Source organism: Semicossyphus pulcher, unplaced genomic scaffold (assembly GCF_022749685.1).
Source record: "Semicossyphus pulcher isolate SPU_LCO1_2020_fin unplaced genomic scaffold, fSemPul1.0.p SCAF_15, whole genome shotgun sequence".
Taxonomy (NCBI): domain Eukaryota; kingdom Metazoa; phylum Chordata; class Actinopteri; order Labriformes; family Labridae; genus Semicossyphus; species Semicossyphus pulcher.
This window is the reverse complement of record NW_027211659.1, coordinates 1306130-1323030: the sequence shown is the minus strand read 5'-3', so window position 1 is coordinate 1323030 and position 16901 is coordinate 1306130. Positions and strand designations below refer to the sequence as shown.

At 43.6% G+C, this 16901-nt stretch overlaps 1 protein-coding gene across 1 annotated transcript in view; it reads right to left on the bottom strand.

The window, feature by feature from the left end:
- The window catches only part of LOC138592118 (diacylglycerol kinase beta), a 120533-nt gene that overhangs the window by 63702 nt on the left and 39930 nt on the right, over nucleotides 1-16901 (bottom strand). The window contains exons 12-20 of the mRNA XM_069662751.1: nucleotides 15721-15838; nucleotides 15156-15244; nucleotides 14383-14499; nucleotides 13113-13211; nucleotides 11584-11694; nucleotides 11424-11497; nucleotides 9631-9705; nucleotides 3743-3828; nucleotides 2466-2555 (exon numbers count right to left, since the gene is read on the bottom strand). Of these exons, the coding sequence (XP_069518852.1) occupies nucleotides 2466-2555; nucleotides 3743-3828; nucleotides 9631-9705; nucleotides 11424-11497; nucleotides 11584-11694; nucleotides 13113-13211; nucleotides 14383-14499; nucleotides 15156-15244; nucleotides 15721-15838 (859 nt within the window). The remainder of the gene's footprint in view (nucleotides 1-2465; nucleotides 2556-3742; nucleotides 3829-9630; nucleotides 9706-11423; nucleotides 11498-11583; nucleotides 11695-13112; nucleotides 13212-14382; nucleotides 14500-15155; nucleotides 15245-15720; nucleotides 15839-16901) is intronic.

Below are 16901 nucleotides of genomic sequence, written 5' to 3'. Positions count from 1 at the left end.
TTTCATACCAATAAAATCCAACCAAGTTATTACATGATGGTCACCTACTGAGCTACCCATGTGTCCGTCCATCTGGGTTACTGTATGTTGTATCCTGTAAGGAACAAAAACACCTGTCCACGTGATGTCAAGGAAGTCATTCTAAAGATCCATCCATCCATCCATCCATCCATCCATCCATCCATCCATCCATCCCACTTTCCATCCATCCATCCATCCATCCATCCATCCATCCATCCCGCTTTCCATCCATCCATCCATCCATCCCGCTTTCCATCCATCCATCCATCCATCCCGCTTTCCATCCATCCATCCCGCTTTCCATCCATCCATCCATCCCGCTTTTCATCCATCCATCCATCCCGCTTTCCATCCATCCATCCATCCCGCTTTCCATCCATCCATCCAGCTTTCCATCCATCCATCCATCCATCCATCCATCCCGCTTTCCATCCATCCAACCATCCATCCATCCATCCATCCCGCTTTCCATCCATCCATCCAGCTTTCCATCCATCCATCCCGCTTTCCATCCATCCATCCATCCATCCATCCATCCCGCTTTCCATCCATCCATCCATCCATCCATCCATCCCGCTTTCCATCCATCCAACCATCCATTCAGCTGTTCATCCATCTTTCCATCCATAAATCCATCCATCAGTCTTTTCATCTAGCTTTCCATCCATCCATCCATCCATCCATTCATCCATTCATCAATCCATCCATCTATAATCACCCTCCATTGTTTTCTTCCTCTGAGGACCATGAACACCTGAACCAAATAGCAGGTAAATCTTTAGTCCAGGTATTTCCAGATGAGTCCCTCCATCTAACCCCTCTCTACATCCATCGTTCAGGGACACTCTTCATCATTTCCATCCGTTGGGGACCCTGATCATCAGGGCCAAATGTATTTGGACTAACTGACTGGCCCCATTACTCGCATGTTTAAAAACCGACTGCTTACCTCCCGTACAGATCCTCCTAGCTGTCTGTTAAAGTAAATATTCATCAGGGTAAGTTTCTGTAGAGACTGCAGCTCTTACTTCAGTGTTTATTTCTGGGAAAGATGATCTAATGGAGTCCCAGAGCCCCCTCGGACCTGGCAGCTTATTGACAAAATATCATTCATAAGCCTGTGTAAGTGCTCTGCAGGTCCTCGAGCAGCAACAATCCGGCAGTCAGAGGCAGCCAGTCTAATTACTGGCCAAAAGTACTGTAACAAATCAATGGCTGGCAGAGGACTTACAGCCCAGGCGCTCTGCATATTAACACTTCCTAATTTGACACATAAGAGCTCCGACTTTCAGCTTCCCATCTTTCATTTCCGAACAACATGAGCAAACACGCCGGCCTTTAGTATTCCAGTAAACAACTCCTGAATGTACAGTCGTTCTTTAAGCACTAAAACGAACGTCTTTAGATTGCTGTGAAACCAACAACCAATCCTAAGCCTGTTCTGTCTTTAAGGAACCAAGCTGAAGCAAATGGTACCAGAACACATCAGGACAAATACAAATCTATAAGTGAATGTTTCTATCCTTTAGTTTCCCCGTCCTAGGACGTCTTTTAATGTTGGAATCTCCACTAAACCGAGTATTTAGCTGTACAGCATTTGTTTGTACTGCAGTGAACGGGCCATCATGGGGAGACGCTAAAGGTTTAAGAGAAGTAATGTAGTTTCTCCTTTCTTAATCCACATGTAAGTCACTGTCTCGTGTTTCTCTAACAGATGTTTTGCAACTTAAGTTAAACGCGGCTGTTAAAGGAGTTCCGTCTTTACTGAGCTACTGAGGTGGCTAACCCAGGACTTACCTGGCTGACAGGCTTTGCCTTAGCTTGCTGTCAACGTTAACGACTGCAGTGTGGATGCAGCCAGACTTAAATGCTGCAAAACTGTTTTTTATTTGATTCCTCTGTAAGTCATTCAACTTAAAACAGCAGTTATACTCGTGCTGTAGCAAAAACAGGACACGGTTTGTTAACGTCATACCCTTATTACCTACAGCTGGAGATACACTTGCTTGTACCTACGTGTTTGCGTGCACATTGCTGCCTCGCGTGCCTGCGTCTGTTTGGAGCGTCAGCTGTGCACCTCAATTAACACTACGTGAACACAAGACGCAGTGTGCACATGAGCAGTAGGGGGAGTGTAGAGGCAGAGGGGGTGTGACAGGGTCGACGCAACAGCAGGGACAACAATGGTCCTGAAGACGAGCTGATAGACCGAGTCCACAATGATCCACATCTGTACGATGTGTCGTTGCCGCTGCACAGAGACAAACATGCCTGTCAAACAGCTGCAGACAGATAAGTTCTGTTTCAGAAGTCGACGTGGAAACCTGCAAAACTAAACGGGAACAAGTCCGGGAGCGTTACGTCCGAGCACGGAGGAACATAAAGATTACACAAACCACACACACACACACACACACACACACACGATCGAATGACTCCCTCACCTCCTCCCCAGCGTAAGCAGCGAGCCAGGTCGTTCCCAGTGCCCAGAGGGAGGATGGCCACAGGAGGGTGTTTGGCAAAGTTGGCCTTATCTGCAGAGGAAAAGACAGTTAGATGTCCAGTTAGATGTGCTTGGAACAACTGTTTCCTGCAAGATATACTGAGGAAATCAAATATGATGAGAAATTAATTACTGAGTTCTGGAAACATTTTTTACAACGAAGCCTGATGAAGAAATGCAGGCCAGATAATCAGACAGGATGTAACGTAAGCCTGAAGCTGAAAGTGTGAGTGCACATCAGCAAACTTTTAACTCCAGATTAAGCGTTTGCTGTGCTGGCTTATCAGCTTTTAGTCTTTCAGTTACTATTCGTTCTGTAGGCAAAGTTCCTGCTTTAAATATCTAACTACAGGTTATTTCCATAACACAAGTTTAACATTTTCATTTGCTTAAACTTTTTAATGATAATTTCTTTGGAACACTTGTTAAAAAGGTCTCTGATTCTTACTTGTTTGTGTTCATTTTGAATCTGTCTTATAAAAGCAGGTTTTAGTCCTCTCTTAAAAAGTGCAAAACAAACAATCTATCATTATTATAAGCTTGTTAAAAATCCCTCTTCACACAGGGACACTGTAGCTGAGTCTAACACCGCTCCTGTCCCTTAGCAACAGGTAGCTAGTGGGCTAGCTAACATCATGTGACTTAACCTATTATTTATTTTGTGTTTTAATCTTTGATCTCTAGCGATTCGATTGAGCTAAAAACATTTAAAGAGTATTCCACGGCCGCTTGAGAGTCCGCCATATTGTTTGAACGGTGCGCAATGAATCTCGGGATGTGTTGGGTCCTGAAGGATGCACCTGATGTAAAGGGAGGGCCGCATCTAAAGGGGCCTTTGCAATGGAACAGCCTTCGAAGCACTGCTGTGATGCAATGGGCCTTGAAATACATCCTTTGAAGGATGCAGCCGCTGAATTAGGACACAACTTCTGTGTTTAGGATTCTAGCAGGTATGGCAGGTCAGGACGTCTGTGGAATAACTGTAATGAATGTTTATAGTTCTTCTTTTAAAAATGTTGTTTTCCTTTAATTAGAGGGTCTGTCGTCTGTCGGAACTCTTACGGTTAACGTTTGCTGCCCCACCTGAGCCTGTTCTGTTGGGTTAAATGTTCCCATAACCTCTAGGAGCCATGACCCAAAGTGTGAAGATAAGTTTACACTCGAGGTATTCATGTGATGTTCCTGGCATTAGCCTTATAGAGGATCAAGTCTGCGTACCTATACAGTCGAGGATCCAGCCCACAGTGCCGTCACCTCCACAAGCGAGCACCCGGAAATCAGGGACGTCATGGAAAAAGTTGAGCCTGTAAGAGGAGAGCAGATTTAACCGACACGTGCAGAAAGAAATGATTCATAAAGGGTATTGTTTGACTGGGTTTCTCAAGGTGATACATCCTTTGATTGTATTTGTGTAACAGTTTGAGACGGGGATTTTCTAAGCTGAAAGGAAAGGCTGATTGGTAGAGAGAGCGCACCAGAGACAGACCGAGGGAGAGAGTAATCAATGTGTGCCCTCTCCAGCTGTGTTCACTCCCCTCCTTCCCTACAAACCCTGGTCACAGAGTGGTCACAGAGAGCGCGCCCTTCAAAGGGACCTTTAATGTGCGTTGGGACAAAGGTGTCGACAGTTGCTTTCATCTCTCTCTGTCACGAGACAGCTGCATGCGGGGCACAGACCCCCTTTCACACCAAGCACCTGGCCCTGCACACAGACCCTCTAAACTACATTTTAAACTGAACATAATGCGCTTTAGTCCGTGGTTCTGCTGTGCTGGTGTAGTGGCACTAACAAGATGAAAGGCTCAGTCAACATCTCTTTAAAGATACTGTAAATATGGTGGTATTGTTTTTACCGTCAACAATCCCATGAAGAGACCAGAGCCAACACAAGATACTTCCTGATAGATAATAGAGCTCCATTATTGTCCAAACAACCCGTCAGTGAGCCACCAGATTAGACTGAGACACTTGTTTCCTCATCACAGAGCATATGGGCAGAGAGGTTTACTCTGCGACCACAGTAAATACTCCTGATGGCAGAACCGTATCTGCAGCTGACATTAACTAAAGACTCTTAGCTCGGTATCAAAAGACAGATTCCCAAATGCAAACTCAGTTCTTTCTTAATTTCCAAGAGGTGTCATCAGTGGGCGTCGACCAAGATGCCTCTGGACGGTACAACCAATCAGAGCCATGACATGGTGCAGTGTCAGTAGGCTGCTAGGCTAGGTAGTTAGTTTCAGCATCCAATTCAAATTCAATGCAATTCAATTCAAACCTTTATTTAAGCCTCGAGGTTTCCCTTACTACCAATGACGTTGAGATACGAAAAGCACAATTAAAACAAACCCAAAAGGACAATGTTCAGTGAAAGCAATCGCACACTGACGTGAAGTTTGAAGTTTGAGATTATCGTCTTAATTTCTCAGAGAGAAGTCAGATTGTCGATCTTGAGAATCTGTTGTAAATTGTTCCACATGTTCGGAGCACAAGAGAAAAAGGTTCAGAGAACCTGAGCAGCTTGAAGTTAGACAGAAGAGCGAGTAGGTAGAGTCCAGTTCAGCATGGATGCTTATAAGAAGGCGAACGTCCAGCAGGGGATTGATAGATGAAAAGATACAATGGCTTCTGGTTCAAATGAATCCTCTCATTTGTTAGACATGAATCAGAAGGTATTACTTACCATTTGTACAGTTTGTAATGAACTACAATCCAGTTTGACTGATGCTTAATGGATTCAGATTGTTCCAAATCAACAGCAGCCATCTTGGTTGCCTTAACCCATCCCACATTACATAAACAGTTGTGATTGGCCCGACCTAATTCAGGTCAGGTGGATATCTGTCTGAATGGATTTGCGGCCAGAAGCATCCACCAGAGCAGATACAACATGAGCTTGAATATTTGTCTGGTTCTCAGGATTAAAAAACTACAGCGCCCAGCTGCGTCAGGAAATTAGCTAGCTTTAATGAAAGCTCAACTGTTTGTTTTTAACCAACATTTCCATCTTCAACATCTACAGAGACTCAGGGGAGATTGAAAGCACTGAAAGACGTACTCAGGCCACATTTAGTCTGACTTTAACCTTGTGAGAAGGATGCAGCTTCTTTATTCATTTGAAGGAGACGAACCTGCAGAAACACGGGGCTTTGCAAGTGTAATAACTTTTAATGCTTTAAAATCGTGTGTCACAGTTTTCTAAACTGCTCTGCTGTGCTTTGGTGTCTAATAAGCCGTCAATATCATGGATCTAATATCAAACGTGATCAGATTTCATGAATCACTTGTACCTGAAACAGCAGTCAGCACTGACAGCTTTATTCCTTTAACTTTACTCTAAACTCAGTTTTGTTCTGATGTCTTGTCAGTGGTCCTAACACACAAAAGTAGGTGGAGGCCAGATGATGCAGAACAGCCCCCTCTAAAGGCCGTGCAGAGAAACTACACCAACATGCCCTCACCGGGGGAGGGGGGGCATTTCCTCTACACGGAGCTGTTCGCCTTATCCAACCAAAGCTCTCCATGTCGACATGAAACCTTAATGAAGCCACTTCATCCCGCCCGTTTGAGGCCGTGCTTTATGTATGACAGCAGAGAGCGAGCCAGAGGAGGTTTACATCAACACGACGTTTGTGATGAGGGGAAGAACGGCGAGCGCTCCCTGGACAAATCAGTCAGAGGGAGCCGCTCTCACCTCGGAGCTGCTGAGCCTGTTGCTTGGCAGCGCTTGTTAACAGTTCGGCTGAGTGTAGGTTAACCCTCGAAGGACAGCATTGTTTCTCTGTGTGCGTGTTTATTTTGCTTACTGTAGAGCCTCTCTCAGCATTACATCACCTCATTAAGGACATTAGAGACGCCTGAGATCACACGTTTGTCACTTTGTCCTTTTCAACAGTTGTTTTGTTGTAAAGCCTCGTTTTAGCTTTTATTCCAGTTAAAGAAAATGTTTTTCACACGTTTCCTTATCTTGTTTTGGTTTTTGTGAGCGATAATGACCTTGCTTCAAAGGCACTCAGAAGGCTGCTTTCTCAAACTAACTACTTTTATTTCCTTTTTATCAAAAAGAAAGTGTTTAGAAATGTTGAATTAAGTTTTCACAGCGTCTCTGCTGCCACGTTTATTCACAGTGTCCATGAAGACGACAATGAACGCAGCTCTAAAGGAAAGACAGTCTGTTCACTTCTCTGATGACTCCATCACTGCCGAACACGAGCTTCCTATTTGGTTCTGAATGAAATATCTGAATAGACTGGAAACACAAATCTTAGTCAGTACTCGGCCTGGAAACTACCTAAAGTAAACTTGAGGGAGCGGAGCACAACAAAGATGCTGCTTTTACGATAATCACATAACTGCTGTAAGTGGCAGTCACCAATCAAGGCGAGAGATCAGCCTCTGAATATGTGCATCACTCAAACACACGGTTAACTTAAAGATTACTACAGAGTTCATGAAGTTATATTATTGAGCTCCACACAGTTAAACTAAACGAAGGCATGGACTAAATGTCCAAAAGGCCGAGCATCAGTCTCCACATGGAGACCTTTTCAGTTGTCCAGCATCACATCAGAGTTTCAGTGTTCGTGTTTGACGCTGCATGTATCATCTACTGCATTCTCCCCTCAGACCTGAGTGCGTCATCGGGTCGCTTTTCCTACAATGGGCTCTCGAGGGCAGCCGCTCTGCTCGTCGTGACTGCGCGAGAGAGAGACATGAGCAGACAAGGGCAGGAGAGAGAGAGAGAGAGAGAGAGAGAGAGAGAGAGAGAGAGAGACGCACACAAACACAGGAGAAAGGAAGGCGAGGGGAGAGCTTCACCTTCAAGGTAAAGCATTTACAGCCCCGGTGCTGCGTTGGGCATTTTTTCTTCCCTGAATGGACAAAAGGCGAACAGCATTCATTTCAAAGTACAAGCTGTGCTCGGCTCTGACGTATGTGTGTGTGTGTGTGTGTGCGTGTGTGTCAGGAGGTCAAATGCACAGCACGGCAGTAATGCGGCGCTCCCATTCACCTTCAGCGACCTCCACAGCAGGTTAGTTTGACATGAAGGAGAGCGGCGCTCCCTGACTGCACTGTTTCTACTTTATATTCATAACGCTGCTTTTATTCTGAAAAACAGCTCAAAGTCACAGTCAGATAAATCACTACAGCGTTTCTGGAACTGAAAGGTATTTCTTTGTCTGGCTCAGGAAATCAATTCTTTCCACTGATGAAACGTCTGAAGTTTGGAGATGATTTCTGATTTGCTCTAACGAGCCGGTGCAGGCCTGTTCTTTACTGCAGAAGATTTTTAAAGCCCAAACAAGACCTGATAAATCTCTGATCAGGACTCACACCAAGCTCGTCAAATATGGCAGCTGAGTCAGGGCCCAATGCTTTGAAATAACACGATGTAGGTTCCCCTTAAGACTCATTTCTGGACTCTCCTGAAGCTTAGTCGTCCTTCAATACCACAGGTGATGTAGCATGAAGAGCGGTTAAGTCTGATAGGGGTCAAACTAACACTGGACCATCTGAGAGTTCAAACCTGTGTCAGTGGTGACTCCTTTGAGCAGGTTTCTGTAGGTTCATCCTAGCGCTGTCAATGGATACTCTAAATTTGGATTAAATAACCGAACTGTAATAAAAAACAGATATTCAGATATTAAAATTAATATTCACTGTGAAAAAAATCTGCACTATGGTGGCTGTCTCACGAGCTCTCACGTGTTCCTGATGTCCGTGCGTGCACTCTCTGGTTACAGAGCGTCTTTGAATGCATCAAAACGTCACTTTATATTATGATACATTAATAATTAACTTTATTCTAGCTGAAACGAGCTAATGCAACAACTGTGGGGGGTGTAATGATGGCGGAGAACTCAAATCTCAGCCCGGCAGGAAAGAGAGAGGGAGAGAGAGAGAGAGAGAGAGAGAGAGAGAGAGAGAGAGAGAGAGAGAGAGAGATTCTCACCCCCAGCACATCAGACATGTTCAGGTTTAATAATGTAACAATAAATACCTGTCACAGCACAGCTCGCTCCGAGTGCTGAATGACCGTTCTTCTGTAACCTAACTGTTGTGCTTTGCAGGTGTAGGAAGCCTCTGTTGATCTTTTAAAAGGCCTGTTTATGTTTAAATAAATATATCTGTTCAAGTTTGTCTCTCGTTGTGTCGGTGTGCCGTCTTATGGACAGCACGAGTTAGTACTTATGTAAATCCAACCCAACAAGCAGTTTTCGTGCCTACACATTAAAATTGCAACTGTGACACAAGTTAGCCGCTGGTTAATGATTGTTGCATGTGCAGGTTTCTTTGCATCTTCCAAAAGTCTGAACAAAGTGATTTAATTATCACTAACATGAGTTTTAATTTACCTGCACGTCGGTGCAAAACTAAAAGCACCTGGATTGTGATATTCTGTAGCGTCATTGACCAAGCTGCAGTAAGTAAGAGCTGGGGATGAGAATGGGTTGGACACACAACATCACTATATTTTATATATGTTTAAAATAAAAACATATAAAAAAATTGGCTCTTCTACCAACTTCTGAAAGATGGAAATCAAAAGTATTCCATCGTAATATAAAAATGTGAAGGCGGTGATACACCGATCAACTTTTACATCAACAGACAACGTCAACATCAACAAGCAACAGGGTGAGACACAGGGCAACGAGGCTCTCTGTGCTCCTCTGTTCCAGTCGCAACTACGGCGTTACCATAGCAACTCCAAGTACGACCGCAATTTAAGCTAGCCACAGTGATCTACTACAGATGGACAGATGGATAGATGCGTTTGGATGGCCGCCCTTGTTCAGAACATTTTTCAGGCCAGAGAGACCACATGACCGAAAAGCTGGGCTGTGATTGGAGCACTTGTGGTGTAATTCTGCCTGTTGACCACAAGAGGTCGCTGCTGATCTGACATGTCCAGATCAGAGGAGGTTGACCTTTTCAACATAAAAGTGTTCAGTCAACACTGAACATTGACGTAAAAGTTGACACGTGTGTCACCGCCTATTACAGACTGCGTTTTAAAGCAGAGCTCTGGGACAGACATGTTCAGCTCAATCCTTCCCCTGACACACAAACAGGTAATAAAGAGATGACTGCAGCAGACTTACCCCACCATCGGTCCCCCTCGCTCCAAACTGTACACCTGTCTGGGGTTTAGCAGGTACCTGAACTTCCTCAGCACCCTGGAAGGAGGCAGAACGACAGGAGAGACATGAACTCAAAGAGTTACACTGATTCACATCACACTCACATGAAAAAGGTTAGCGGGCCTCTTGCAGCTCCTCAGCTGTACGATAACAGGGATCCTGCAGGCTCGCTCTGTGCTGGACGGGTTTGATACAATCTTTGTTGTAATCTTTAAAGTTTAAAGCACGTCAGATGGAGCATCAATGTCTGATGAAAAGCAGCATGATGATGGAAAGTGGCAGTAGACACTTAGCATTATAAATACATATTGATTGCACAATACACGTGTATGTAATTCTGTCTGCCATCAGACGCGCTCTGCTGGGAAAATGAAGGGTTCGTTTACAGGAGCGGAAATGTTTACACTTCATAAATATGCAAACAGACGATCTGTTCTCAGCGTCCATCTTTGCTCCTCTCATGATGCAACCTTTTTACAATACCAAAGAAACAGCACGTTACTCCTCCTTAGTCTCGGACAATCGGAAACCACCTTAATGGCAAATAATCTTTACAACAAAGATGACGATGTGCAAGCTATGCTAATGATTGGGAATGCTACACACGCCCCGTCTTGGAGGTGCATGTGGTCTTGTTCTTTTCACCTCTTTAAGGAAAATGTCAGGAGATGACGACTTTCTGAACCGCCTCTGGTGTGTAGGATCCTCTAAGTTCTGCTCGTATCACTTAATGTGTCCATCTCTAGAAACTTTGTGCAGACAAACAGCGTTTGAACGACTCTTTAATGTTTTACATGATATTCCAAAGATTCCAGAGACATTGAAACGTGTGTTAGAAACCTGATGGTGCAGACGGCACAATCGTGGCTTTAAATATTTGACTTCTAAACCTCAATATGCATCTTAAAGATCTGCGTTAAAGATCTGAAATAAGCTCGCACACACACTGACAGCAGGCTTAATGTTGATGATGTGGTTTCCTCTGACCTTGTGAGGGTTACAACAATGCTCAGTGAAGCCTGAGCAACCATGCAGGTTATTCAACATGCTCTTAATAGTCTTTACTTTGTGTATTTTGTGAAACAATTTACAGCCTTGTTTATCAGAAATCTTCACTTTAAAAAGGTTCACAAACATGTTAAATCTGTTATAAACTTAACTTTTGTTTGTGGGTCAGAAGCTTATAAAACTGCTGAGCTGCTGCAGTCACATAAACATGTTATGAAATTGATTAAAAAACTTTCACACGGACTAAAATAGAATCACACAGCTTCTGGTTTCCTGTTTAAATGACCCTTTTGTTCTCATAACGGGTATTAATAGAGAATAATTTCCTTTCTGATGGTAATAACGAGCGCGTTGCCATAGCAATGCATCTGAGGCAGAGCAACAGGCTGTGATTGGTCTCTGCTGTGACGTTTATTTACAGCGTGTGCTGTTTAAAGCTCTTTTCTTCTGAGGTGAGAGGGACGACGGAGCGACGCCGCCCGACGTGACAGAAACCTCTCTCCTGACTTGTGCTGTGATTTGATGTCTAATAATAATGCCAATTACCAACACTGTAAGTGGGCTCCTAAAGTGACTGACTGAATGCATTTCCTCACATCCTCCACCAGCTATAGAAGCTGTTCTTGATATAAAGTATAAACCTTCTTTAAGGCTAACAACACAAATGTTACAGCTACTTTCATGATGTTACAATGAATGTAAAAGTCAATCGAGTAGCAGGAGATCTGTGCCCGGTGCGAACTCACCTCTCCCCCTGTCGGCCTCCGCTCTTGGGGTTGACTAGCACCAGAAGTGGGTGAGACCCTGGGAGAGGAGTGATCTGCAGACAGGGAGGAGAAACAGACTCATGAACTGTGTGAACAGCCTACAGGACGGACGGCTGCTGGATGCTGGAGCGGCGTGTACCTGCAGGGCTTGTCCGTCTCCGGGGGAGAATTTAAAGGTCTGGTTGATGTCATCAGGGCTGGTGCTGGGTGGCGAGTCGCCCTCACCTCGTTTCACCACAGAGTGACGATCCTGTGGAAGAAGATGCTTTACTTTTTAATCCCTGAAATGATTCGATAAAACAGGATGCAAGAGAAGAAACATGTGCGAGACGATTTAAAGAACCCTCCTGCATGCACTTTTATAACACAGTAACCTTTAGATATTCTGCAGGTGCACGGGCCTTAAATCATGCATATTAATCAGCCTGTCAGCGGGTATTTGTGAGGAAAATCGAGAAGTCAGGAGGCAAACTCGAAATAGAATCATTGCTAAGTGTGAAATAGTTGCAGGTGTTTGGAGGACTCAGGTCTGACGCGACTTGTTGAGGAAATCTGTTGAACGGCAGCGTGTCGGGTAAACAGCCAACACGGCAGCAGGCGAAGCGAGATCATATGATACTTCCTGCCGTCGTTGTCGGCCCAGTTTGACCTCCTTCATGTGATACCGCCAAAGGGAGGCTCACGTCATCATCATGTCAATATTACTTATTAGTTTCCAATAGCAATACCAATACTTTGATTAACATTTGCATTATTATTTATTGATCCTAGTTTACTTTTCTTTTATTATTATCCTATTAGACACTTCCTCCTTCAACACTTTACATGTATTCATATTGTTTTTATTGTCTTTATGTTTTATTCTTATGTCGTCATCATTTCTTTGGAGCAATCTCTTGCTCATGAACGTCCTACAGGATTCAAAGTTTGTCACATCCAGGAGGGGATTCACGAAGAGACTGCACGGCTTTTGCATCCGCTAAGTCTGTGCAAATGAGACACCAAGACTCTTTTTCTTGAAGCCCACGCAGAGAGAGTTTAATGCACCCAAAACAGCTGCAGAGCAAACAGCGTCCCTGTGCTGCCGTGCTGTTTTGGTCCCTTTCTATGCAAATTAACCTTGTGGCAAAAAGCGTCTAATTCACAGACTCCAGCGCTCACAGCACCGCGCAGTTAGAGTGATAATATTAACGTCTGCAGAGAGCTGGTGGTAAGCTCCTCTTACCACCAGCAAACTGCACAGATCTGCAGAACTTTATGGGCATGGGCTTCAATATCTTTAGTGCAGTTTGTTTTGTGAATCAGACCCTGAGACGGAGCAGATAGTGGGGGCAAATGATGCGCACTTTATGGAGCTATCAGCAGCCAATTTATGATCATCTTGCTGCCGTTTGTGCTGCTGTTGAACTGGATTGCACTGTTATAAAAGCTGTTTCGATTATTTCGTTTCCCACCTCAGAGAGGGAAGGCTAAATAAGAGACACTTTTCTAAATCAATCTACATTAACATGTGAGGATGAGGCCGACTGAACAGTCACAACAACCTGCTCATGTCCTCTGAAAATGATGTAATGCTGAAACCAGACTCTCCCTCTCTCGTCTATGCAAGCGAACATGTCGTACATATGCACAGTGTTGTATAAGGAGAGCAGAGAAAAGCCTTCTCACCAGCACCACGGGGCAGATGTACGAGGGCAGCAGAGTGTGGTCCCTCAGGGCTCCTCCATCACACTCCGGCTTCACGTTGGATGCACATTTATTATGGAGCTACGGAGGAGAAGCACAAACAGAAGAAGAGTGGGCGTGATCCATCTGTGACACTCGGTTTATCAAATGTTAGCAGGATGAAACGCTACACTCCTGAGGCCGCTCATCCTGACCGCATGTATGAACCGACTGCTTGACATAAAGACGTACAGCAAACATCAGTTCGTATTTATATGCAGGTTTTTATTAACGCTGACATGAGAACAACTGCTTCTGTGAGCTGAGAGTTTTGGCAGCAGATTCGTTGTTAAGCAAACCTCAAGCCGGCGGTGACATCTAGTGGTGCTACAAAGTATTACCACTTAAAATGAAGCGTGTGTATCTTCTGCGGCCTCCTCAGAGGTGGACTTAAATCTTTTCATTAATAAATGTCTTCGGCTGTTTTTATTCTAAACTTGAATAATTGTCTTTAGTAGTTTCTGCACCATCCAAAGATCAACAGTCTAATTACTTCTGGACGACTCGAGACGATGTACCTGTGTGCATTTGTTTCCACACATTATCGTCTTCTTTTAATGGAGCATTTTAAATTAAAAGGTTTCTTTAGGCTTGAAAAGGTTCATTAAAGGGACAGATGAGTCACATTTTGGGGATTTGGCTCGTATTTGAAGAAAGAAGGAAAAAGTAAACAGTTAAATTTGAGGGTTTCTTGTTGAGTTAAGGCTAAAAACAATATTTAAGGTTGGGTTATTATTATAATACACTCTTTAGCCATTTTATTAGCTACACTTGGATCCAGTTCTGTAATGAATCCCATCTGCACGACGGCTCAAATGTTCAGTTTAAGTTTAAAGTGCTCTAAAGTGGTGCTGATTCACGTTCACCATTATTTTGGAGGCGGTTGTTTGTGGTAATGTTGTTAAGGCTAACCTCGCTAACAGAAATAGGGTTAAAAAAGGTACAAATCTTAGCAGGACTGTCGTATAACACCGCAATACTTTAAGCTAAGAGTAGCTAATAAACCGGCAACTGAGTGTACGTCAATATAAAGTCCCAAACTGAGTGTGTTAGGCACCTTATTATGGTTATAACTTTATAAAGACGTTTGTTTGTGTAACACACAAAGAAAATGGTAATCACTAAAATAATACTTCTTTGTATTTATAACACTTTTCCATTAGTGCAGAGTCAGGGATGTAGAAGTGTCTGTGTGCATGACGCAGGGACTCACAGTGATCTGACACCACACACAGTGCAGCCCCGTCAGGCCCTGGTAACACTTGATGCTTCTGTGACAGCGGTCGCACTTTGTGGGAGAGTTCCCCTCCATCCAAATGTGCTGCATAGCCTGCAGAGCCACGGAGAGAACAATCAATATTAAGGACCAAGTTTCATAACAACAATCAATTGTTCTTTTTTAGCATTTTTAATTATTCAAGTCGATTAGAGTTTGTTCGTCCTCCTCTATGCACGTGTTGGCTTTCTGCAGGTACACAGCCTCTCTTGCAAAGTCCAAAAAACGTAGGTGAGTTATTGACCTTTAATTGCTCACAGGTATAAATGAGTGTCAGGCTTGTATTTGACCGTCCAGATCGGCTTGAAAATAGTTTTTAAAATGTCTTAACAAGAATAAAAGTGCCAAAAGTTCCATCTTTAAATTGCTGTTTTTTTGTCAGTAATTTACAACAATATATAACAGAAAAACAGGAAACAGGATAAGCAAAAAATGTTTTGTCTCTGGTTGATTAACTGGCAAAAACTATTTGTTGACCTAATTGAAGAGAAGCTCTGCAGAGCATGAATCCCCCCACAGCTAAATTACAGGAGGATAATAACCGTTAGAAACCTCCCTCGACCTCACAGATCATCCCATGATCGACGCTGCTCTGCTAGAGTCAGTGGGACTCTGCTGCACAGAGCGGCCAGTGTTCCTGCAGCATGTTCTCATCAGCAGGGAGCTTCATGTGCAGAATGAACCCTTTCATGCGTTGTGTTTGCTCTTACGTTTGTGTGTCTGCGTGACTTGGCGTAGGTGCTGATGCAGGCGGCGATGTCTTTGGACACGCAGCGTTCGTGCACCGTGTACTTGCATGCTGAGGAGACAACAGGACAGAAGATAAGTGCACTTTACATCCCGAAACCAGCTTCAGGAATGATCATAGGATTCTTTAGTTTTCAATATTTCACGCTAGTTTAAGTGTTTCATCTGCAACTACAAACATGAATTACAGGGAACTTATAAGAAAATTAACCCAATCAGAGATTCAGACAATCAGTGACAATAACTCCAGCCTGCAGAGCTGCTTCCTGGCAGAAATCAGTCAATAACAGAATTACATGTGATAACATTGTTAATGTTTTTTTAATGATGATCGTCAGGAGCTTTAATTGAAAAACAAAATTGACTCAGAGGCTCTCAGGCGGAACAAATATCTTCAATCGGATACAGAGAGAAAAGGGGAAGAGGGAGCAGGTAAAGATGGAGGAGCAGGCAGAGAGACGGTGACAGAGATGGAGAGGATGAAAGAGAGATTTAAACAGATAAACACAGAGAGAGAGAGAGACTCACTGGAGCAGCAGAGGCCCTGCTTGCGGACTCCGAGCAGCATGGTGTGGCAGTAGTTACAGTAGGCTGGTTTGTTGAAGTGCTTCAGACGCCAAACATGCTGCCCGTCCTCCTGTACATTCTAGGAGGAGACGACAAAGGACACGTGAAGCAACAAAGTACTTTCCTTGTGGGACGGAGTCGCCTTTCCAGGAATGTATTGTTACGATGAGGAATCCAAATTTATGGACGCGTCATGTTCGAAGCAGATCAAGTGTAAAGAGGTAAAAACTCCAGCATGTCAGGGAGTACATACACAACCCTACTGCAGTTTCCTCTATCAGGGCCGTCACAGAATTACACCAGAGGGAATATTTATATAGAGTGGGTTTGAAGGAGAAAATTAAGACGGCATATTAAGGCCATTAAACAAAAAAAGGAGGGGCCCGAGGACGAGTAATAATCAGAGAAGAAACCTGAAAATTTGGAGATTAAAGTCGTAAATTTGCCTGAAAAAATGAGCAAATTTGTGAGAATAAACTATCAAAGTTAAAAGAATATGAAACCATAACTTTGCGAGAAACAAAAAATAGGAAAATTGTGTTTATGGGAACTTTTTAGTCACCAATTCAGAGTCACCAGTGAACCTAACGAGCATGTCACGGGGAGAACACGCAGACTCCACACAGAAATCGATCGAAAACAAGACAAAACATACCTCGATGATTTCACACCTTTATCAGGTATCAGACCGAAAGGGCCCCAGAAAAGTGCAACTAGAGGAGGTCAAAACATTTCTAACTTCTTAGAAACTTTTATCAAGGTTAAAGTATAGAGAGAGAAGGAAGAGCAAAAACATCCACTTTACAAAACACCCCAAATATCCAATAAATGAGACTTATTGTAGAAGAACCACATTAATGAAAGAGACCTTGTTCAGGCGCTCCAGAAATAAACCTCTTGGGGTTTGGTGACTTCAGTGGCTGTAAAAACGAGAGATAAAATGTGCCGTTGCTTTTTATTTAACTCTCTCGGTGACATCATTCCTCTTATGTTCAGTAACGCGCTCCTTAAGAGAGCGGGATGTCTCACCTCGGCTATTTTACCACACGGGCACAGCAGCACGATAAAATACTGAATCCCAAAGCAGCTCAGGCAAACATAAATTCAAGTGATAATCTGTGAGGTGTAAAAAAGCTTTTTTG